Source organism: Varanus komodoensis, unplaced genomic scaffold (genome assembly GCF_004798865.1).
Source record: "Varanus komodoensis strain SLA01 unplaced genomic scaffold, ASM479886v1 scaffold7_1, whole genome shotgun sequence".
Lineage (NCBI taxonomy): Eukaryota > Metazoa > Chordata > Lepidosauria > Squamata > Varanidae > Varanus > Varanus komodoensis.
Genome location: NW_025336479.1, coordinates 9880409 through 9904293, shown reverse-complemented (window position 1 = coordinate 9904293; position 23885 = coordinate 9880409). Strand labels below are relative to the sequence as shown.

At 43.6% G+C, this 23885-nt stretch overlaps 1 protein-coding gene across 4 annotated transcripts in view; it reads right to left on the bottom strand.

Moving 5' to 3' along the window:
- The window catches only part of SHISA6 (shisa family member 6), a 298466-nt gene that overhangs the window by 234677 nt on the left and 39904 nt on the right, over nucleotides 1-23885 (bottom strand). For all 4 annotated transcript variants that reach the window (XM_044453713.1, XM_044453712.1, XM_044453714.1 and 1 more), the window contains exon 4: nucleotides 6628-6723. In XM_044453713.1, the coding sequence (XP_044309648.1) occupies nucleotides 6628-6723 (96 nt within the window). The remainder of the gene's footprint in view (nucleotides 1-6627; nucleotides 6724-23885) is intronic.

The following is a 23885-nucleotide window of genomic DNA, read 5'->3' as shown; positions in this document are numbered from 1 at the left end:
TCATGGCACTTAATACTGCCCTCTTCATTTTGCCAACATGGCACGGCTGCCCAGTCAGGTAACGGGCTTCTGGAATATCCAGGATTTCTCTGAGAGCAAGGAGCTGTTGCTGAATAGTTAAGGACTTAAATATAATGTTTGTGTTAATACTTGTGAGAACCCTGCACTGCTATTGCTACACTAAGCAGGAAAAGTCAGAACGCGAGAAAACTTCATGACTGATTTTTCTACACATGCTTAAAAGTGCATGAGATACATTTTTAAGAAGAACTTGTTTCATTATAAAACATGATTTGTAATATATCTTCCTCATGTTGCAAAAAATGTTGCTTGAGAAATCCTGTTCCCCTTTGGAAAGACTGTGAACACCTATTCAAGCCCTTCTACTGCAGATGTATAATAAACCACTTTTAGACTCTTCTGAGGTGAGTGGTGGTAAGACAAGATCTCTGACACCACCCTGGGACAGGGCATTTTTAAAAAGTTGCCTGGGTGGGGCCTCAGCTCTAATATTCTCTGAGGGAAATTTTAGGTGGAAGGGGCAGAGAGAGAAAATTGTCTTCAGAAGGGCTACATGGGGGAGCATCAGCTTGTATCAAATTAGAGTAAAGGGAAGGAATGGTAGGAAATGAAGCCTTCTTACAGACTTGAGGAGAGTTGAGTGTTTCAACTGACAATACATTCTAAGGCAAAATACTCTCTCTCATTTTGTATGAATCACCAGGAAACAGCCTTGGCAATATATTGTGCTCTTGCATTATTTTTATCTGATGCTTCCAAACTGAGAAACTTAATGGCAACCCTGCTTCCCAATTACACAAACCTTCACTGTGTCAAATTAAGGAACTAAGTTTAAGTGTCAAGAAGAAAGAAAATACAAAATCTCTGTAAGTGATCTGCCATGTTAGACAAATGCTTAAAGGATGGGTCAGTTGCTTGGAACACAGAACACTTGCATCTATGATATACAAATGGGTGGGGGGGGGGGACTGAAAGAACATGGGGGAGAAAAGGAACCCTCTTGAATCTTAAGTTTACACTTCTGAGATTTCAGACCAGTTTGTGCTTATGAATGGACAGCTGCAGTTCATGTATAAATTGTGATCTACAAAGCTAAACATGGCCCACCAACCTGGTAAAGCATTCCTCCAGAGCTTGATAAACCTCTTGTTTTATGCTATTAGCTTACAGGCACAAAGGTGATGAAACTGAGGCTGCAGTACTTTGGGCATGTCGTGAGAAAGCAAGACTGTCTGGAGAAGGCAATCATGCTAGAGAAAGCCAAAGTAAAAGCACAGGAAAACCAACTATGAGGTGATTGTTTCCATAAAGCAAGCACAGCCTTGAGTTAACATGGTCTTAGCAGTGTTTAGACAGGATATTTTGTAGGGTGTTCATTCATAAGGTTGCCGTAAGTTGGGGATGACTTGACAGCATCTAACAGCAACAACACAACATATGGCAGACCACATTGTATGGCTATGGGCTGTGTTCAGTGCAGGACTTCACAAACTGGGCAGGCTCAGTGTAGTTCCACAAACTCAGAACCAATCTAGTAATCAAGCCTGTTTTGTTTCTTGTTTTTTTCTTTTTAAGTAACTTCTAGCCTGTAATAGTGATACTGTTGCTTCATTGGCGCCTTTAATCCCATTGGACAGAAGCTGTAGATCTCTAGTATACTTAAACATAGTGAGCAATGGAATTTCTGAATCTGTGAATACCTATGAACTTCACCCCAATATGATATAATGTAGGATATTTGTTCACCTAGTTTCCAATAGTCAAGAAAGGCCTAACAAGGAGCTGTGACTTCCTGCTATTTGAATGAACAAGTGCATCCCCCCCCCCTTACTCACTCACCTTAGTAGGAACACAACTACAAGTTCACTGTGATACCTGAACAATGGAAAACTCGAGTTAGCTCAAACTATAATTAGTGAGAACAAGCCAAGATATGTTTCAGAATCTATTTTCTTATGAAACATAGTTAAATAAACTCGTATAGACCCCCAAGTTTGGGCATCATAAGGAACTATGATTTGCTGAAAAACGAAAGAGTTCACTCTCCTGCTGAAGTATATGAAAGAGGAAGATGGGGAGAGAGAGCGCCTGGGACTGAGCCAGGTTCATTCAGATAGTGCCCCTGTATTGCTGCTATGTCTGAGCCTAGCCTAAGAGTTAGAAATAAGAAGGCTTTATTTGAAAACTGAGAAAACAGTTTATATACAGGCAGTCACCCTATGAATTAATGTGTTTATTCTTCCTCCAGACATACATGATAAGAGCAGTGTGATCTCCACTACATCAGCCTTAAATGGATATTCTTTGGTACTGCACAGTCTCTGGGGAATGGAAGCAATGCAAGCAGATGGAATAAAGTAGCTGAACATCATGCACAGCATGTTTTTCTTATGCAATCAGTTTGCGCATTCACTATCCCCTCATTTCAGCTGCTGAGAGGTGGACTCAGATGCAGGGAAACCCTGCATCACCAGGTGGCCTATGGCTGAGAGCTCTCTGACTGAGTTCACTGGAACAACAGCACATTCCCAATCCATGGTTTGGTGATATACTTTGCAATGATTTTACAGCCTGAAATGTCAGGCTGGGATGACTCATCCAGCAGAGTGTCATACCAGAAACATAAATCACCCTGGCTCAGGAACTTGTGAAATGTCAAAGCTCTCAATTCATCTGTTTGGTATCCTTGGTATTTACCATGTCATGAATCCCTGTTTCCTTCTCTGAAGAATCACTGTGTTAAATGGCTACTCTGCCATCCCTTAGAGCACAACTATACCACAGGTGAGGGGGGGAAGCACCTGCATCCTACGGTAAGGAAATAGTAAATGCAGAATCAGAGACGTTCAGCTCCAACTAACACACTACTAAATGCAGTAAATTCATGCTAAGTGGAGCCCACTTGAGATAAAGCCAAACATGAAGCTGCATTTCTCCAGAGGTAGTTATATCAGGCAACTGCAAGGACAGTAGCTTATTTCTGAAGATGCAGTTAGTTTGCTGGGGTGAATCCATATCGATGGATAACAATACTAAGATATGAGAGCTAATACTACATGATGGCCAACCTCGTTTGGAATTACAGCACCAAGAGCAGTGAAATCAAATAAGCAGGGCAGCGCTTACACATGCTGTTATGGCGGTTATGCAGTACATGCAAAGAGCAGCATTCACCAGTGGGCCAGGATATGCATTTTTTAAACTCAGTGGTACATCTTTCCTTGCAAGTGGCTTTGAAAAATTATATACATAAAGTATTGTTGAGAACATAAGAAGTGATCTTCTGGTCAGGTCAAAGGCACCCACCTAGTCCAGCATTTTCTTTTACCAGCAGCTGACCAAGCATGTCCAGGAAGCTCGCAGAAACAGTACTGCTTACTCACAAACATTCAAACAGCTCAATCACATCCACAAAGGGCAGCTGAACTAGACACAGCACGTAAACCTGCCACAGCAAATGCACACAGCTTTGCCAAGTCTCACAGCAAAAATGCCTAGGAACCTAACCTCCAGAATAATAAAGAAGGTATTGTTAGATTTAGGCTGCAGCCCGAAGCCTATTTACTTGGAAGAGCGGACTACTGAAAGGAATGGGCTTTCTTCATAGAAAACACATTTAGCCTTGTGGAGGATCTCAACATAAAACTGGCACATCTTTGGATGATATCTTTTAACCCCTATTCATTGACCAACAGGACCTGAAAGTTACCTTTCTTTAACTAATAAAGTTTGGAAAGAATACCTGTAATTAATTACATTGTTGCTAAAGATTCATCATTCTGGGGAAAAGTCAATTGTAGAAAGGCTCCTCATTAAACAGCGAGAGTTGGCAACACTTGACAAAGCTAGACAGCAAAGCCCATTCAACCCTTTCTTCTCTTGCATGGGATTAGCAGCATTTCTGTTTTCTTTTTGGCTTCATTTTCATGCTGCCTTCCTGCCCCATCAACCAGGCCTGTATTTCTAAGCAAAGGTCCTGCAGGTGTAGCAGGAATCACAACAATAATATTATGATTGCATTTATGCCCTACTTTTCTTTGTCTTGCAAGGAATCCAAGGTGGGTTGCAAGGTTCTCCACTCTGTTTTATCCTCACAACAACAACCCTGTGAGGTAGGTTAGGCTGAGAGTCCATGACTGGTCCAAAGTCACCCAATGAGCTTCATGGTGGAGCGGGGACTTGATCACATATCTCCTGAGTCCAGCATTCTAACCACTGGCTCTGTTGGAAACCAACTGAAATGCCTGGGACATAAGAAAAGATGCTTTTAGGAGTTTTCCTCTAGTTTTCTGCAATGTCTCTTAGGATGCCCACTTTGTGCTTTCTAGCCCTGCCTGAACTGTCTCCCATCCTTGGCTGCAAACTCAGTGGAACCCTTGCAATTGTAGGCTGAAAGGAAGTTTATGCAAGTCGATTTTCTGAAGGTTGGCTCTTTATCCAATGTTTTCTCCACTTCCCTCTCGGCTTTGTGCTGCACTCCTCTGCTTCCTTCTGCGTATCACCCTGCCCCACAGGAGAGCACAGTCCTACGGGTACTGCCTTCACCTCAGCAAACTTTATTTGAACACATAAAACAAAGACAATACACAAACATATATTGATTTTTCTGTGACAGTTCGACAGAACTCAGACTGCTTTGGACGACACATGTAGAGAAAGGGTTTCTTCCATTGGATTGAACAGCAAGAAAAGTCAGAAAAAGAAGCTCTTTTTTGTACAACTTGTGAATGGTGAGCATCCATGAAAACAACAGCAACAAGGATGGACATACTAAACAATACGTCTCCACATACAATACATTGTTTCTATAGAAATGGTATCTCCATATACATCTATAATATAAATGTACAACAATCTCACAGTGAGTCAGCAGGAAACAACGTTAGATTGACAGTGAGGTTTGTGCCTGCCCAGCAGTACAGTCCACCATCAATGTGCTAATGTGCAACAGAGTGAGGTGGACCCTGGAGAAGACTTGATCATCAGCTAACCTGGAACCCGTGAGTGGCCGAGCCCCTCTCACCCCTCAAGTCTTTCAAGAAGGTTAACTCACTCTTCAACAGTCTGAAGGCAACGGAATGTGCACAAGAAAGTTCAAAGCAGGAAGTCACATCAGATTGGATTAGAAACCCACCCAAATAGGCAACCAAGTGATTCAAGGAAAAGCCATCAAGGTTCTGGTAACAAGAAGCTTTTGAATGTTAGTTGTGAGGGTCGCCATGACTCTAGATGGTATGGCATGTATCATTTGCTATTTCACATTACCGCATCAGCACATTCAGCATTGCACTACATACAAATTATGTTACACAGAGCATACACAGTGCAGGATATGGATACTGACATGTTTTCAGATTTGTACAATATATTATATCTATGTGCATATATATCTCTCTCTTTATATTTCTCACAGACCAAGTAGACACACAAAAATATATGACCCTTAAGGAGATTACTTTAAAAAATTACTTACAATATTGGGGTGGGAGGAAATATATCTCAATACAGTGCACTCCTGTCATACTGAATATGCTGATGCAAATTCAATAGAAAGCATGAATAACATGAGCAGTAACCTTATGACACAATCTAAGAGGAGCATCTCTTGCGGAAATCCCACTGAAATGACAGGAGTGAAATGCTAGAGGAGATCAAAAGGCCATCTAGTTCCGAGACCTGCTGTGTGGCAGGGTCATGAATCCACTGGCACCCTAAAGATCTGCTTATGCAATCTAGACTCCAGCACGCCACAAGCACAGTGCAAGTGAACCACAGAAGGTACCCAAGAAGCAAATTTCTCTAGGTGACTCATGCCTGAGGGCCAAGCAACATGTTCTAGGGGAAAGAAAAGCAAAGGCAGGCAAGGCAAGGCAAGGCAAAATGTAAACAAAATTCTTGAAGCCCCCAGTCAATCTGACCAGTGAAGCCCTTTGCAAAGCATCAGAGAACTTCCTCTTGAGCTGAACAGAAGGAACAGGGACAAACCCCACCCCCAGCTATACTTGGGCTGGTTTAAAAACATACCTATGAATGTACTGTAACATTGGGAGCTGTGAACCTTTTGCCCTCCTGTGGAATTCCTATTTTTCCCTAGTGGGGTTTGTGTAAGAGATGTTCCCATTAGATTTGCCGATAATTATTGGCATTTGTTCCAAGCTGTGTTCGACATAAGCATTTGTTCATTTGGTACATGTATAAGTGGTATGCACCATGCTGACACAGCAGCATCCCACTTCCGGAATGGTGCCACCTTTGCATCCCATGGTGGCATCACACCATGCTTCCTTGGCAAATGGTGGCAAGGCAGGCAGTTTGCATCCATGAACCCAGGAAAACACGGAGCTGCATCAGACTGCCAATGGCACCTGATGGCTGTGCTCCGGCCATTCCATAACCTCCCTCAGGCACTCACGTTATCCCTCCCTTGGCAGGATTTAAGAGGCCACAACTGGCACTTTATGGAACTTGCAGCTCTATGTTCCAGCACCAACCTATGATCTTCCATACCAATACCATTATCTGTTGTCACACATAGCCAAGCTTCCAAGTGAGAGACTGTATTCAAACACATCTTTTCTATTTAGCAAAAAATGGTTTCCACTGTACCCTTGCTGTGTCCTCTTCCTAACGTGACAAACCCAGAGGAGATGAAATTATGGAAATCTGGACCTCCACTTCGATAAATATCCTTCCCATAGTGACCTGCCAAGGAAAGACAACAAACAACACATCACCTTATGCAATTCACCCCCATCCACCACCAGTTCACCAATATCCACAACCCTGTTTCTGAGCAAAAATGGAAATAGGAGGCTACAGCACAGCAGAACACAGTGCCTGTGGAACAGAAAGGGATCAGCACAATACGGTTTCTCAGCCTATCCCAGTCACATGTGTGTCAAGTGTCACTTCCCCAGTGCTGTGCCTCATGCATCAGTTCTGGACCTTTCCCCGGTCAGAGTTTATTGGCAAAGTTCTACATCTCTTTTTCTGCTGTGTGCCTACCCAAGTGTTGGCACTAAATATGCATTTAGAAAGTAGTGGCAAAGATAATGGTTAGGTTCACTGGGCTCCTCAGACTTAGACTATTCCACAGGCAATCCTTGTGCTGAATCCTTATGCCAGAAGATTCATACGCTCTTTTTGTAGTTTGATCATCTTCTCTGAGCACTCCGTAGATTGGATTATTTGGATTAAGAATGGGAAACAAGCTTTAGAACACCAGAGCACCACAGGTTTTCCCAGAAGGCCCTATGCAAAGTGGGGTGGGGGAAAGCTTGGCCACAGCCCTACCCCATGCCTCTCCATAGCCTGCCCAGTACTGCAGCCATGGCAATTTCACCTTTGGTTTAGAAATGAGAGGAAGGGAACCTTCTCCAGGAGCACATTTGGTTCAGAGGCCACCAAATGCTGACCACTACAGGATGCCACCTGCAAGACTGGAGCATATTTGATACTGGAGCTGTGGGGCTTAGTGTGGAAGTGGATGAGGAGTGTTTCACTGAATCCCTACTTCAAGCAGTTACTGTGGTGTGGCTTCTGTCTCCTTGCTTGCCTAAGAAACCACTTGAGTTGGAGGTCAAATCAAGGAACAGAACAGAAGAGGAATACTAGAGACAAACCAGCCAGCTCTTCTCATTCCTTTGCCCCAAGACTCTCAGGGGTGATTGTGAAACATCACTTGCAATAGGCACGTGAGCAAAAATCATATTCCTACTGGAGAAGAGGTGTTGTTGGCTGGTACATGAGGAGCTGGCCTAGTGCAGCCTTTCCAATCTGGTGTGTTGGACTTCAACTCCCATAACCCCTCAGCTAGCCTAGGCGGCTGGGGAATCAGGGAAATTATGTTTGAACAAATCTAGAGGACTTGAGGCTGGGGGAGGCCGCTGTAGAGATTTTATAGTTACCTACCTACTCCTTGGCTATTGCTTCCTTCAGAGTAAAATTATTGATAAATAAGCACTTTCCCTGAAAAGGCCCAAGAGAAACACAGAACTAGAAGAGCATCCATGTTTTAGCACATGTCCCCCAATCTCTTACAAAATATTTCTCTCCCTGAAAAAGAGGCAAGTTTTGCTGCCACATTTACAGGAAGGGGGATAATTTTGAAAAAGATTTCCACTGCGGGAGGGTAGGAGGTGGGCGAGGGGATCTTTTTGTCTATTTTTGAGCGTTAAAGGGGCCCTATGCATTCTCTCGGCACTCTGAGGCTCCCCCACACACAAATGGTTTTGGCCTGGCAGCCCTTCTGGAACTCCCATGAGACCATGGGACCATGTGCTCTCACAGGCATTCAGGAAGAGCTGCTGGGCCTCTCTGTAGGAAGTCCCATGCTGCTGCAAGTGTATGGGGCAGTTTTAAAGGATAGGGAGGGAGGACTCCTTGACCATCACCTGTCTTTTAAAAGGAAGAAAGAGGCTCTGCCCCCACCCCCACATAAAAATAGGAAATTCTCGGCCTATTTCCTCGCAGTTTTCAAGTCTTCCCAACCCCATGAATTGCCCAGCATTGAGGAATCAAAGTATTTGGAACAGGACATATATATGATTGCAATGTTGACAACTGCCCATTCCCTCTCCCCCTCCCCCTCCCCCTCCCCTCATCTGTGCGGATGGGGCCACCAGGCCCCTCCATTCACTGCCACCCACCATCAAATGCCTGGCCTTGATGGGACCCTTCCTGAGCACCAGGCCCTGGTCTGTGCCGTGGGCCATCTCCCAGGATGCCTCTTGAGTAGCTGCCCATCCGCAAACTTCTGACATGCTCTAAAAGGCAACCTATCCTGCCTTCTCAGTGCCTCACTGTGATGAGGCGACCCATCAGATGGAGGCATCTGGGTCTTTCTGAACAGCTGTGCCCACCACTTTCTCCTGTGGATGTGGCTCTCTTGGGGATGGGTGCTGGCAGGTGGGTGGAAGGCCTTAGGGCTCAGCAGGTGTGGGCCCTTCGGAGCCCAGGTCCTGCCTGGCCTTGCTGACTCCTGGCACTGGGCCTGTATGTAGTAGTCCTATTTAGACAGTTGCATATGTTTCGTTTCCCTCTCTTTCACTCTTACACACTCAAACACCTGCATACTAATGAGGATGGAGAATGGCTTGTACTTGCTCATCAGCTGTGGACCATTGGCCTGCTGGTTAACATGTGGATTTTTAGCATATGAACATTCAGACCTGTGAATAGCACATCTTCCTTCTGTATGGAAATTAGGTCAGTCCTAAGTATAGGGCATGTAAAGCTGCACTCTAATGAGAGTTAAGTATTATTGTTTTTAAATAGACTAGCAGTGTCTTCTTCCAACTCAGCTGTAGCTGCCCAGTTCCTTTAATGTGTCTACTGGGAGTAAATGATTTTCTACAGTACTACTTGACTGAGGTTGCATCTCCTGGGTCTTATCATATTACTCGCAACTGGGCTGGCTCCAATGCCACGGCTGGTTCTCCTGAGATCAATTCCATTCTTTTTTTTTTTTCTCCAGTCATTTCAAAACTCCAACCCCCCCCCCACACACACACACACAAAACCAGGATGTTCTGGAAGGCAGTAGAGTCACACTGGGAAGGGAAGAGCTTGCCCCATAGATCTTTCTGCTATCCTTCAAGGGATAGAATTATATCACAGGGGAAAGACTTCTTTCTAGTCACAGGCTGGATCAACCTTGACTGGATGAGTCTTTTGCTCACCATGCAATAAAAGCCAAGATCTTCAGGGCATTTCAGCTTAAAAGGGAAGCACTTGGCGGCAACCCCCCCCCCCCCCCCCCGTAAATTGCATAAGGAACAAATGTGGTTACAAATGTCAATTATATTCCCAGCTCAGAAATAATGGAATTATTAGAGCTGAACTAAATTGCTGCTACCCACCTTTCAGAAATGTTATTCCTAAACACAGATTATAAAACACTGTGCTCTTTGGGTACTTAAATTTCAAGTTAGATTTGTACATAAAGAGGCTGAACTTGAAGCTACCACAGAAGGAAAAAAAAAATCACTTGTTTGTCTGTGGGGGGGAGCTGTAGATGTATGAGAAAATTTGTTTTTTCCCCATAATTTGGACAATTTGAGTGGCGTGGAACAAAGTATTTAGTAGAAGCAGTTCCAAGGAGATGTGGGCTATATGCATGCCCCAGGAATGGAGGGAGCATCTATCTGACCTATCAGTCAAGCACAGCTACCTTAGAGGAACAGCTGCAGCTCACAGCCTTGGGGAAACTAATCCCCAGGGCTAAGGAAGGGCATTTCAAGTGCAGAGGGGCTTCCAGGCAAAATGACTATCATAGCTGACTATCAAGGATGACCTCAGCTTGGGGAAAATGCTCTGCCTGGAGAAGGCTGGACACTTCAGCTTTCTCTCCTGCAGGGACTGATTTCCAGTCTGCTTTAACATCATTGTTCTGCTTTGCCTTTGCTATACATGGAGAGTGTAAATTAGCACAGGGTGCAGAGATTAGGCAGGATATGTGCTGAAGTGAGATCCAGGAAGCACTGTGATTTGTTCTGAAAAAAGAAATGAGGGCCAACTTAAAAATCCAGTAGCAGCAGAGGCACCTACTGGCAAGCATTCAGGAATCTCCATCAGGACTAGGGACCTTAGACCCAGGATCTGCTGTTATTTCTTCATTCTCATGAATACCAGGAAGCCCAGCAGAATAAACGACTGAGTGGTGATTCAGCTTTAATCAGGGTTCATTTGGCAAAAGCTGGAACTCTCTCCATACAATGTCCCTCTAGAGACCACCTAGCTGTGAGCCCTGTGTGACTTGCTCTGCTTGTTCCTCCTGGCCTGGGGGGAGAGGGGGGGCTGCCAATTGCCTCCAGCTTGGAAGCTGCTGCTTCTGCTAGTTTTGCTACTGGTGTGTGTGTTTGTGTGTGAAATTTCACATTACTGGGTGTGACACAGACACAACCAGTTCTACCCTGGCTCCAATATGGAGGCCACAATCCATGCAGGAAGCACCCATGAGGCTTTAAAAATAATCAGAACTTAACAACACTAGGGGTAGTTATACCCTGAGTTCTAGTTTAAATTCTTCAACAAAGTTATCAAAATTCTGTACTCAGTTTATTCAAATTTGCAAATCTGCATTCTACTTGATACAATGGAACATGTCACAAAATTCAGAATATTGTTGCAAGGCTTGGAATGGTGAAGAGTGAACAGTCTAGCATGTCAGGATGACGCAAATAGAAAGAGACAGAGTCTGTAAGCAAGACAAACAAATTACATATGACACAGATCCCACTGAAAGCCCCTTTATATTAGGTTTCCAATCTTTCAGCAGGCCTTTTCCATCTCTCCTTCACCCCCATGCCGTCCTACTTTACAACTCTGAGGGCTAGAAACTATTTAAAACAACAACAGCAACATAAACAGACATTTATGAATAATATTGCACATGCATAATGCATGTATCCTGTTCAACATCCACTATCACTTTGGATTTTTGTGATGCAACAGTTATCAGAGAATTCTGATGAATCTGTGAGATGCCTACTGAGCTTGATCCTCCAAAAAGATGGAAGCATATATGGTTGCAACTGTGCATTTTTACTTTTGTATGAATGCACACCGTCATGTAAACCACTGTCCTGTTCTCTTCTGCTTCTCTATCCATGTCTTTTACATATACTCCATACTCTACTATGCTCATGTGCCCTGATTTGCTCCTTACTTCATAACTGATAAGAGCCCTGCTGGATCAGACCAAGGGTGGCTAACCAGCTGCCAATTCAGGCCATGCATGAATATTGGACCTCTCAGTGGCTTTCAATCCCATTGAGGAAGATATCCTTCTGGATAGGCTGGCTGGGTTGGGAGCTGGAGGCACTGCTGTGCAGTGGTCCCCCTCCTACTTGACCGGCCAATTCCAGAAGTTGGTGCTGGGGGTTATTGTTCTGTGCCATGGCAGTTATGCTCCTTGCTTTTCAACATTCACATGAAACCGCTGGGGGTGGTTATCTGGAGGTTTGGGCTGAGATGCCATGAGTATGCTGATGACACTCAGCTCTACCTCTCTTTTTCATCTAATGGCAGTGGCCATTCTGAATCAGGGTCTGGGCTTGATAATGGATTGGAGAGGACCAATAAACTGGAACTTAATCCAGATAAGACAGAGGTGCTGTTGGTGGGGGGATCTTCTGTCCAGATGGGTGACATTACACCTATCCTGGATGGGGTCACTACCTTTAAAGAATAAGTTTTGTAGTTTCGGGGTGCTCCTGGACCCTGAATTATCACTGGAATTTCAAATGGATTTGAAAGCCCAGAGAACCTTTTATCAGCTTAAGCTGATTTAACAACTGTGACCATATCTGGACAGACAGAACCTAGCAACAATAATCCATGCTCTGGTAACCTCTCGCCTGGATTATTGTAACACTCTATGTGAGGCTGCCTTTGAAGATGGTCTGGAAATGTCAACTGGTTCAGAATAGAGCAGTGAGGCTGCTGTCGAGAACAGGCCAATATGAACATAAAATGCCAGTCCTCTATCAACTCCACTGATTACCAGCTGAAATCCAAGCTCAATTCAAAGTGTTGCTATTAATATTTAAGTCCTGAATGGCTTCGGGGCCTGGTTATCAAAAAGAGCACTTCTTCCCATAACTGCCTACCCAGACCCTCAGATTGTCATTTGAGGTCCTTAGAGAGCCCCCTCTGAAGGAAACGAAAAGGGTGGCTAGGAGGAGAACAGCCATTTTGATAGTGGCACCCCAACTCTGGAAACAGCTCCCCAAAGAAGTTTATCTGGCACCCTCTCTCTACTCCTTTCAGTACCAGGGAAAGATCTTTTAATTTACCCAGTATTTTAATAAAGTAATTTTAAAGATATTTTGTATGATATTTATTTCTATCTTAGTGCTACTGTTCCTTTGGTTTAACTGAATGGTGGTTATTGTGAGGTTTTCTTGTGGGGGTTTCTCATGTTTTACTGCTGTTATTTTATTGTTATAGTATATATAACTTAATTTTACTTGTTATATTGTGTATGTTGTTCCTATTATACTTTGTAAGTGGTCCACAGAGTCATCCTAGCTAATGGGTGGGGTAGAAACTTAATAAATAAATAAATGAGTGCAACAGTGCCCTCCTGCCCATGATCCTCAGCATCTGGTGGACACAGGCATACCACTCCTGATACTGGAGGTATTTTTATTTATTTATTTATTTATTTATTTGGGGGGGACTTCTACGCCGCCCCATTCGCCGAAGCCTCGGGGCGGCTCACAACCATAAATAAATAGAATTCAATAAAACAATATAAATTAACAATATAAATTAAGTCACCCTGGCCAAAGAATAAAATGAATAAATAATATTAACAATTAAAATAACATTTGAATAAAAAGGTCTTCGCCTGGCACCGAAAAACAAATAACGACGGCGCCAGGCGGACCTCTCTGGGGAGCGCATTCCATAGATTGGGCGCCACCACAGAGAAAGCCCTCCTCTGAGTACTTACCCTCCTAATTTCCTTCACAGAGGGTTCCCGGAGAAAGGCCTCTCCCGTTGATCTCAAGGGGCGGGCGGGCATATATGGACGTAAGTGCTCCTTTAGGTAACCAGGACCCAAGCCGTTAAGGGCTTTATAGGTCATCACCAACACCTTGAATTGGGCCTGGACTTCAATGGGAAGCCAGTGAAGCTGATGGAGGACTGGAGTCATGTGAACATAACGTCCAGTCCCCGTCAGCAGCCTGGCAGCTATATTTTGAACCAATTGAAGTATCCGGACCGTCTTCAAGGACAGCCCCACGTAGAGCGCGTTACAGAAGTCAAGGCAGGAAGTCACCAACGCGTGTGTCACTGTCACCAGGCAGTCATTCTCCAGGTAGGGGCGCAGCTGATGGATTAGCCGAAGCTGAAAGAAAGCACTCCTCGCCACTGCTGTCACCTGAGCTTCCAGTGAAAGCTCTGGGTCGAGGAGTACTCCCAAGCTGCGGACCTTGTCCCTAAGAGGGAGTGCAACCCCATTCAGGACTAGGTTCAATTCACCCTCCCTGAAGTCCGATCCGCCAACCAACAGGACCTCCGTCTTGTCTGGATTGAGCTTCAATTTATTGGCCCTCATCCAGCCCAGTACCTCGGCCAGGCACCAGTTCAGCACAGCCACTGCCTCACCTGGATTGGTGGAGAATGAGAGGTAGAGCTGGGTATCATCAGCATACTGATGATTCCACAGCCCACACCTCCTGATGACCTCTCCCAGCGGTTTCATGTAGACGTTAAACAGCAAAGGGGACAAAATGGATCCCTGCGGTACTCCATGGCATAGCTGCCATGGTGCAGAGCCATAGTCCCCCAGCACCACCTTCTGGAATTGGCCATTGAGATAGGAGTGGAACCACTGCAAAGCAGTGCCTCCGACCCCCAATCCCGCTAGCCTATCCAGAAGGATACCATGGTTGATGGTATCGAAAGCCGCTGAGAGGTCCAGGAGAACCAACAGGGACGCACTCCCCCTGTCCTTCTCCCTGCACAGGTCATTGTACAGGGCGACCAAGGCAGATTCAGTACCATACCTGGGTCTGAAGCCGGACTGAAATGGGTCCAGATAATCAGTTTCATCCAAGAGTGCTTGGAGTTGTCCCGCCACCACCCGCTCCAACACCTTGCCCAGAAACGGGATGTTGGCCACTGGTCTATAATTAGTGGCCATCTCTGGATCCAGTGATGCTTTCTTCAGGACCGGTCAGACTACCGCCTCCTTTAAAGGGGCAGGTACCCGACCCTCCCTCAGAGAAGCGTTAACCACTTCCAAGATCCAGATCCCAATCCCATGCTTGGCATTGTTTATTAACCAAGATGGGCAAGGGTCCAATAGGCAAGTGGTGGGACGTACTCGTCCAAGCACCTTGTCCACATCATCAGGCCGCAATAACTGAAATTCATCCATTAATTTTGGACCAGATGGCGACATTGGTATCTCCCCAGAAGCCTCTGAATCACTAGTAAAGTCTAGCTCGTGACGATTCTGAGCGATTTTCTCCCTGAAATGCTTGGCAAAGTCGTCACAGCAGGCCTTCGAGGGTGGGACCAAATCTTTCTTAGGGCCAGGACGGACCAGCCCTTGTACCACTTGAAAAAGCTCCGCCAGACAGCATTTTGAGGAAGCAATGGAAACGGAGAAAAATTTCTTTTTCGCCGCCCTCACCGCCACAGCATAGGCCCAATAATGGGCTCTTAAGTGTGTTCGGTCAGATTCATCCCGTGATATCCTCCACCTATGCTATAGCTGTCTCCCAGCCTGCTTCACTGCCCGCAATTCAGGTGTATACCAAGGGGAAGAGTGGGCTCTGCCCGGCAGGAGAATACGCTTAAGAGTGATCGTGTCAACAGCCCTGGTCATCTCCCCGTTCCACAGTTCGACCAGAGCCTCGACAGGAGCACCAGTCTTGTCAGCCAGAAACTCCCCCAGGGCCTTCAGGAATCCGTCCGGATCCATCCGGCTCCGGGGGCAGACCCACACAATCGGGTCCGCACCCTTACAGAGAGAGAGGTCGCTCTCGAGCACAAACCTCATGAGGAAGTGAGGTTTGTGCTCGAGAGGCAGCACATGGCACATTTATTCTGTTCTGTATATCTGTCCAACCGCCTTGTCAAGCCATACAAGTTGATGACCACCACTGCATCTTACAGAAGTGACTTGTACTGTTTTAGTAGGAGCTATGTGAAGATGGACTTCTTTTTATCTGCCCTGAAGGTTCCACCAATCAGACTCCTCTCCTCTCATTTGTCCCACCCCATTCTCTAAATTGCTCTGTTCCCCTTTTCATTCTGCATTACATGCCCTTCCAAGACTCTCCAGCTCAGCCTCTCCAAGTAGATGCCCTCCAGATTTTATTTTATACACACACACACACACACACATATATAAAAATAATTAAAATTTTTAAACTAAGACTAAAAAAAACCCATCAAACATCACAAACATTAACATTGGATTCACCGGGTCAACCTCCTACTACATATTTTTTAACATTCTAATATCGAATTCCAGTTAATTTATCATAGTTTGAAAAAATCTCTAAATTTACACCAAGTCCCGTTTCTCCAGCCAATTATAAAAAGAGTCGCAAGTTCGATAGAAATCAGTATCCTCTTTCTCCTTCAACGATAAAGCTAGTCCATCCATTACTGCACAGTCCAAGATCTTTCTTAGAATCAATCCATCGGTGGGCAGCTCCTCACTTTTCCAATATTGAGCAAATGCAATCCTCGCCGGATGCCCTCCAGATTTTATATGGTTCAACTCTAAACAGCCCCAGCCAGTATTCATAATGGTCAAAATCTTGGCAACTGTAGTAGAAAAATCTGGAGGGCGCCAGTTTTGGGGAAGCTACCCCAGCCAATGGGACAAACTTTGTCAGAGCATCCTGGAAAAATGCAGAGTGAGGGCACTCTAGAATTGAAGGAGATGGAGTAGCAATGTGACCCTATGCACATCTGGTGTCAAGTAAGCTGCACTGATGCAATGGGACTTATTCTCAGGAGAATGTGCTACTCAAGGCCACAGAGCACACCTACAGCAGTATTGGGGATTGATTTGCTGATCCCTCATCCCAGTTCCGATTACCCCTATATTATTATCTCCTATCCCAGACATAAACCCCCTGACCCATATGAGCCTTGTTGTGGAATTCAGAGGATAATAGATAATACATAGGAAATATATTGAATCAGGAGGAAATAACAGTGCCATCCAAGTACTAGCTTTCAGGGGTATATAACTGTTTGATGCTCCCTGTAAATCAATGGCTTGGACCCCAGAAATGATGGTGACAAAAAAGACATTTGCTTAGTTTCAACCAGACTAGAATCTTTAATAGGTAGAGAGTAATGATGGTGGTGGTGATGATGGTAAGTATACAATAGTATACCATCAAAATTTTACAACCCAATTTTACTGCTTCCACCTTTGAACACTTGCTAAAAAGATCTGAGATTTCATGCCTCCTCTCAGGCATTTTTCATAAAACTTTACATTATAAATTAAAAGGGAGGGGAAAAAACGCTTTCCCCAGATCTCTTGTGCTTGTCAGATTCTCAAGTAGCATGTTTATTCAGTAACGCCCCAATGTGGACATTCAATAGAAATGTATGCCCACTTACCTGAAAGCAAGAGTAATTGAAATCAAGGGGGCTTTCTTCTGAGTTGACATATATAGGATTGTGCTAGCAGGGGAGAAAAATTGGGTCTAGTGGAGGAATAGTTAGAGGTCCTGTACTTGCATAGTAATACCACACAATACAAGTTTTTCTTTCCAGAACCATCTGGATTTCCATATATCTAGCAGAGGGAGGATTGCATCTCTAAATGCCACTTCAAAAGAATTCTTCCAGAACATAGGACATCAGAGGACTACTTGCCTTTCCAACATACTATCTCTCTGCATGAAGGGGCATCCCCATGAGATGCCTTCAGATACTGATTGCCTGCCACAAATGTCATACAGTCCAGGAAAAACTTTGCCACACAACTTTAATGCTCATTAAGATGGAGTTGAAAGTCTTGTAGGGAATTTTCATCTTGAAATGGGAAAGTGGATCCAGGGCAAAGCATCCTCACTGTTGCTGTCTGTTTTGCAATGGAAATGGTAGCAGCTTTTCTCCTCTTGAATAAATGCTAGAACAGGAGTGGTCAGAAGGTAGATCTCCAAGAAGTTTCTACTTCATTGCTGACCATTATCCATGCTAGAAAGGGCTTAGAGGAGTTTACCTTCAAAATATCAGAAAATTTGCCTGCTGCCTACCCGTACCATAAAGGAATGACCACCTTCATCCAGAATGGCCTCAGTAGAGTGATATTCAGGTGGGTTCCTTGAGTAAAATTCACTGAAATGAATCTCCCTAAAATAGGGAGGGAATTTGGTCCAACCATATATGAAGAATAGTTTTAAGCTCAGAGCTGTGATCTGAGCTCTAGTTATGACCACACAGTGGATTACAGTAGAACATACTAAACAAAGGCTTTCTGCTCTCAGGTATGTTATGTTAGGTGGGGATGAAAGAACCAACCATTATCCAAAAATCACTTTAAGGTTAATTTTGTTTTTCTCCTAGTTCAGTTCTTAAACTATTTTTTTCATTCATCTGGGGAGGAAAAGTGTGCATTTCTATGTGCGTTTTTCAAAAGTGCTCACCTTCCCTCATATACTAAAGCATGAAAACATGCATTTTTTAAATTAAAAATGAGCATTTCAAAGTGCACTCTTTAACGTGATCACGAATTCAGGAATTTGCAAACAAATCTCAGAAAAAAAGTGCTTCTGCTGGTGTTCTTGTTCAGGACTGTGAACAGGACCTGTATCACAAATGAAATTCTCAACCAGCAGACTGCATTCCTCCGGGCCCATCACTTCCTGAAGCAGATACTGACTTCTCAATTGTGGCACCATGCATGTCCTTCTGAGGGAAGCTTTCCAGATGTCCTCTGAGCATCATCAAGTAAGGATTTTCTTTTCAAATTTCCAGTACCTTCCAGAATGTCATTTAACTGGTTTGTAAACACCATGAACCTTTTATGCTAATGCCATTTGCTTTTATTTTATGGAGTGTTTTCATTTTCATGCTGCCGGTATCCTTTGTATTGTAATTCATGTTTTTATGATTTTCTATGTTGCCCAGGAAGGTTTTAAACTTGAAAGCTGGTGTCTAAATATTATTATAAGGAAACAAACAAATCTGTCTAGAAAAGGAATGACAAGTTGGTGGACAGAGTTGAAATGTTGCACTAATTAATCCGGATCTTCTTTCTGTTATTTTAAGACCTTTTCCTTGGGGCATTTCTACAATTTCCAGAAAACATTGTGCCCAAGGCTTTTAAGGAAGGCAGCAGAGCAATTTCCATTCATAAATAGCATTTTACATGGTTCATCTGTGTGACAATTCTAGCCATAAGAATGCCAGTCCAATTAGCTTAAATGCCTTTGTCAGGTTTGGTCCTTTTGTAAGGTTTTCCTTAACCAAATTTGTGCCAAAGTGTCCAATTAAATGTTAATAAACTCTAGAGTTGCTCCTACATTTTTAATGACTTTCCAAGAGAAGAAAAGGCTTCCCATCACTTCCATTGAACACTGAGTTACTATGAGCCAGGAGAAAAAGGTTTTTCATCAAAAAGGTACAACTGGAAGAGAACCTCTTCTGTGCTAGATCAGAGATGAGGGAAGGTTATTACAGAGATGAGACTTTCATGAACTCCATCTCCTTATGCTTCAAATTGTGACTGTGAATGCAAGACCAAGAGACAGCCAGGAAGCAAGGTGATTAAGGAGCTCTTTTTAACAGTATCTGAGCTGAACTTCACATGGAATCAAAGACCCCAAATTTAGGGAATATGTTTTGTGCCTGGCTGCTTGCTGCTGATTGTAAAGATGAACTGAATACATTTTACCTAGCAATGGATAACCCTGTTCCCTCAGTACGCAGCTCACAGTATCCTGGCAACTGCAAAAAATGTGATTTCCACCACCAACAGGCCAAGCCAGAAATGGCAAGATCAACTGTGACTCAAGTTCTCAGTCCTGTGAAGCCACTGCATGCACTTCTGCTCATCATGAGATCACTGGTGGTCAGGAGCAGCTTCTTTTTGGAAACATTTTAACTGTATTGTATTTCAAACAATTACTTAGTGACATATTATCCTGCCACTATGACAGTGGGACTACATGATCCAGTGTGAAAATTTGCAATCACCCCCCACTCCCTTTAAAGCGAATAGCAAACAAGCATAGCTAATCCCTGAGTAATGTTATTTCTCAGCAGCAAGGGAAAAGGTTATCACACTACTTGTGCAGAATTGGAGCAAGGTCAAATGTTGCAGGTCTAAGAAAATGGAATTTTAAACATTAGCTAGAAAGTCCTAAGCAGAAATTGTTTGGGGATGGTTGCAGTGTTTGTCCCAGGGAGCCTGTGCTAAAAGTAGGTAAGTAGGTTATCAATGTTTGTGTATGGAACTGCTTTTCAGGCAGAAATTAGAATTAGAGCACAACCTTAGGATGAATTCTGAAGGCACAATTTAAAGGCACAACACAAAACAAAAGCAAGTTCTGTTAAACCTTCCTTAGGAAAGCATTTAAGAGTTGAGACCCATGGATAAGTCATTAAGGTATGCTAGTGTTCCCTTTTCTTGTACTGTAAGTCCCATTATTCCCATGCGGAGTTGTACCTGGTTATACCAGGTTGGTTGGTTGTCCTTAAGCACCATTAAACTCCCTGGGTTATTTCTGAGTAAATATCCCCAGGATTACATTTAGTCTAAATTTGCCATTTCACTCAGTTTGTACAGAGGATTCAGATGATGTGATTTGCACCCCACTGTTTTCTGATATCTTTTTGTGGATATGGTTTGTGACATCGTACCCCTCCCCCTCAATCTCATCCCCTCCACTAGCAAACACTGAAGCTTTTCAGGAGTACTGTTCCTTTAATCAGTGCTAACAACTTCCATCTTATTTATTATTTCCCTACTACATTTATGCCCCACTTTTCCATTAAAAATGCCCAAGATGGTAAAGACTAGAAATCACATTGTAAATTGACAATAACACAATAAAATCAACAATAAAACCTCTGTTCCTTATATTACTTCTTCAATTTGGATGCAGCATTACTGAATTTCCTCTTAACTAGTCCTTAATTATTCAGTTCCTTTTTTGGGGATGGCCTAATAACAAAGCAATTACTTATTAATTTAATAAATACATGATATCACAACTACAATAATAGCAGATAAACAGTTATGAACAATTTCTTTAGAAATAAGTGGTTGAAACCCCACCCAGAATAGGGAAAGACTAATAAAGTGGTAACTAAGGGACCATTTAGTAATGCTTCAGCATGGAATCATTCATGACCCTATGCTTCTTTTCTGAAATAATCTGGAAGTAAAATTAAAAGGTGGGGTTGATATAGTACTTAATACTGTATGATATTGTCTGGCAATGATCATCCCCATAAATGAGACCTTAGCACACTATTTATCGTGTCTTATTCATCAACATTGTACTGGGCATCCACATGAAGTTGCCATCCATTTGTAATCCTTCCATGTTTCCCAATCCTGGTTCCATTTTACTTTTCTCTAACCATGGGAAGTACGACTTCTTTTTTTGATAATGGAAAAGGTTTGCAATCTGGATGGCTTTAACAACATTCTTCCCTCTTTTTAAAGCAGCATGGCTTTGGTGTGGGCCATACCTTTATGGCAGGTGAACATGATGCCATAGGAAGGGCCCCCTGAAGCACAGGGTTCTGCCCATACAGCAGCCACAGAGCTGCCCATGGGAAATTCCGCAGCAGCAGGCAGCCGAGCATACAGTAAGCATAACCTTTGTGGTGGGGGGAGGTCGTCCTTCTATCATCCATTTTCTTTTAATCTGTCTTCTAAGGAATGTTAAAATACTTTTTAAACATTTTTTAAATTAAAATGATAGCAAAATGCTACTCAAATACTTCTACGGTGGTCTCTTTCATTCACCACAATTTAAGCAATGTGATTAATGCTACTGACCAGAAAGGTCATCTTACTCTTTTTACTTACAATTAAGTTATTTTTAAATTTATTTCAGAATATTTCCATCCTGCTTTTCACTTTTTAAAAGATCACAAAGCAGTTTACAAGATGAAATTATGATGAAATACAATAAAACATAGCATTAAGAAATACAATTATAACAAGCTGTGACATCTCATTAAAATAACTGGGAGTAGCTAACAGCGGGTGGGTTTGCACATCATTTGAAGCCACCCTGCAAATGCCACACAGAACAATCCACGGCGCACCCAACAGACAATCAGGCTTCCGTGGCTTGTTCTCCTCCTGCTGCTACTCAGTGGTCCAGCTGGCTGTGCCACACATCCCACACCCCTCTGTGGGAGAACCTGTCTTGCCTCATCTCCTTCCTCATCCGCACACCCCCGCCGTTCTGATCACTGCTCCTTTTCATTTGACACCTCTTTTTCACCCGGTGCTCCAGAAGTTTGCAATTGTATTCACAACAGTTTTTATTTTCCCACTCATTCTTTTACAAGTGTGCAAGAGTGCACTTTTGCCTCTCCAGTATGTGTAGCCTTGTCAATTGCCTTGCATGTCACAGCTGTCAAAAGGAGTGCTGAAGTCGACTAGGTAACATAAAAGAATATTGGCAAGATGAGACTGCAGATAGGCTAAGCTGAACACAGTTGTGAAGGACTAGGGAGAAAATAATAGCAAGAGAAAGGAGAGATCCAACCGTCCAATTCAGAAGCATCACAAATGGGAAAAATGGTGGAGTAGACCACCAGGGAGGGGACAATATCTTCGCCTTTGCATTGCGATCCACTGATTTAAGCAATGAACTGTTGCTTGTCAGTGTTGACTTGCAACACTTTCCTGAGTCTCCAGCCAATCCAATAGCAAAGCTATTGGTGCCTTCCATATTTTGCAACCCCTTTTCAGAACTACAGCAGTTACTCTAGTTGTGCACATTTCCCCTGCAATTATGGCTAAGTCTCGATATCTCAACAAACATCTTTGCCATTTACAGTACAACCGTTACATTTCTGGAAATATTTCCCAACATCTCTGCCTGCCTGCTGTATGTCTCTCTATTTTTATTTTTTATTTTTTTAGGAACTCCTCAGAGATGCAGCAAAAGGGGTACCTACACCAGTATCCCATTTACTCCACACCATGCAGCTGCCTTCACAGGATTCATCTTCAAACTATCAGGGGAATTTGTGCTCATCCGCTGAAGCAAAGTAACTGCTCAAAAAAAGGAGGTGCCAAAAAGTGTGTTTGCGTGGGAGGGGGGAAATAAAGAAACAAAAGACTGGGAGAGTTAATAACTCCCACGTATGGAATAGCTGGAGCTGCAGAGAAGTGTTGACGAGTGAGTAGATCACTGTGAGTGGATTACTTTGCTGAAGAGAGATCCTGTCCCTGCCTGCTTTTCATTCATTTATTCCAATTACATTTCCCCCACCCCATTTTCAGTGCTTCCAAACAGTTAGCTTAGATTAATTAAAAATGAATAAATGAGTGTTAAAAATGATGCCCCCTGCAAGGGGCTGTGCAGTGAATATGTAATGAGCCATAACAAAGGGCATGCATGTTTAAAAAGATGGAAGAGGAAGGGCACCAGTATGAGCAAAACACAGAAGCATTTATACACAGAAGAAGCACAAGGTCTTCCAATAGTGTGGGAAGCTGGTAGCCCAGAGGAGAAGAGCAAGGATGTCTTAGTGCTTGTAGCTATTGGGCTGGAAGCAGCCATGATGCACAATGACAAAGGGAAGTGTAAGACTTTGTTCCTGTCCTCATTTCCCATCACAGGGCCAAGAAAAGCAACAGCCCATCATCTAGAACACAGTCCTGCAGCCTCCTGAAGAAGGGCCATGTGAAAGGCAGTGACTGATTGAAATACAGCACTGACCAACAGTTCAGGGCTCTGCACAAGACAAAGGAAGGACTGAAGGAGCAGGGCAAAGCAGCCCAGCGGTACGCCCGCCCAACACACAACACCACACACAAGGTGGTGGTTGCTTCTGTGGTACAGGGGTTAAGGCAGTGCCTTGACTCCTATTTTCCATGCTTTCTGGTACATGTGTGAATTCAGGTTTTAAATCCTAGAAAAATGATGCCAATTAGGGAACATCGGCAGGTGCTTGATATACAGGAGTGAGAGAAGCTGCACCTGCTGAAATTCCTGACTCTGCATAGCTGTTAAAATTGCTGGCACCTTGTCCCTCTTTGCTTCTTGTCACCCTATGAAGGAGAGAAACAGAAGGGATTATCCCAGCCTTGGCTCCATGCAACAAGGATACAATGAACATTACAGAGCTGTTGCCAAATGCACAGTACAGGATGTTCTATATTTTTCTTTGTG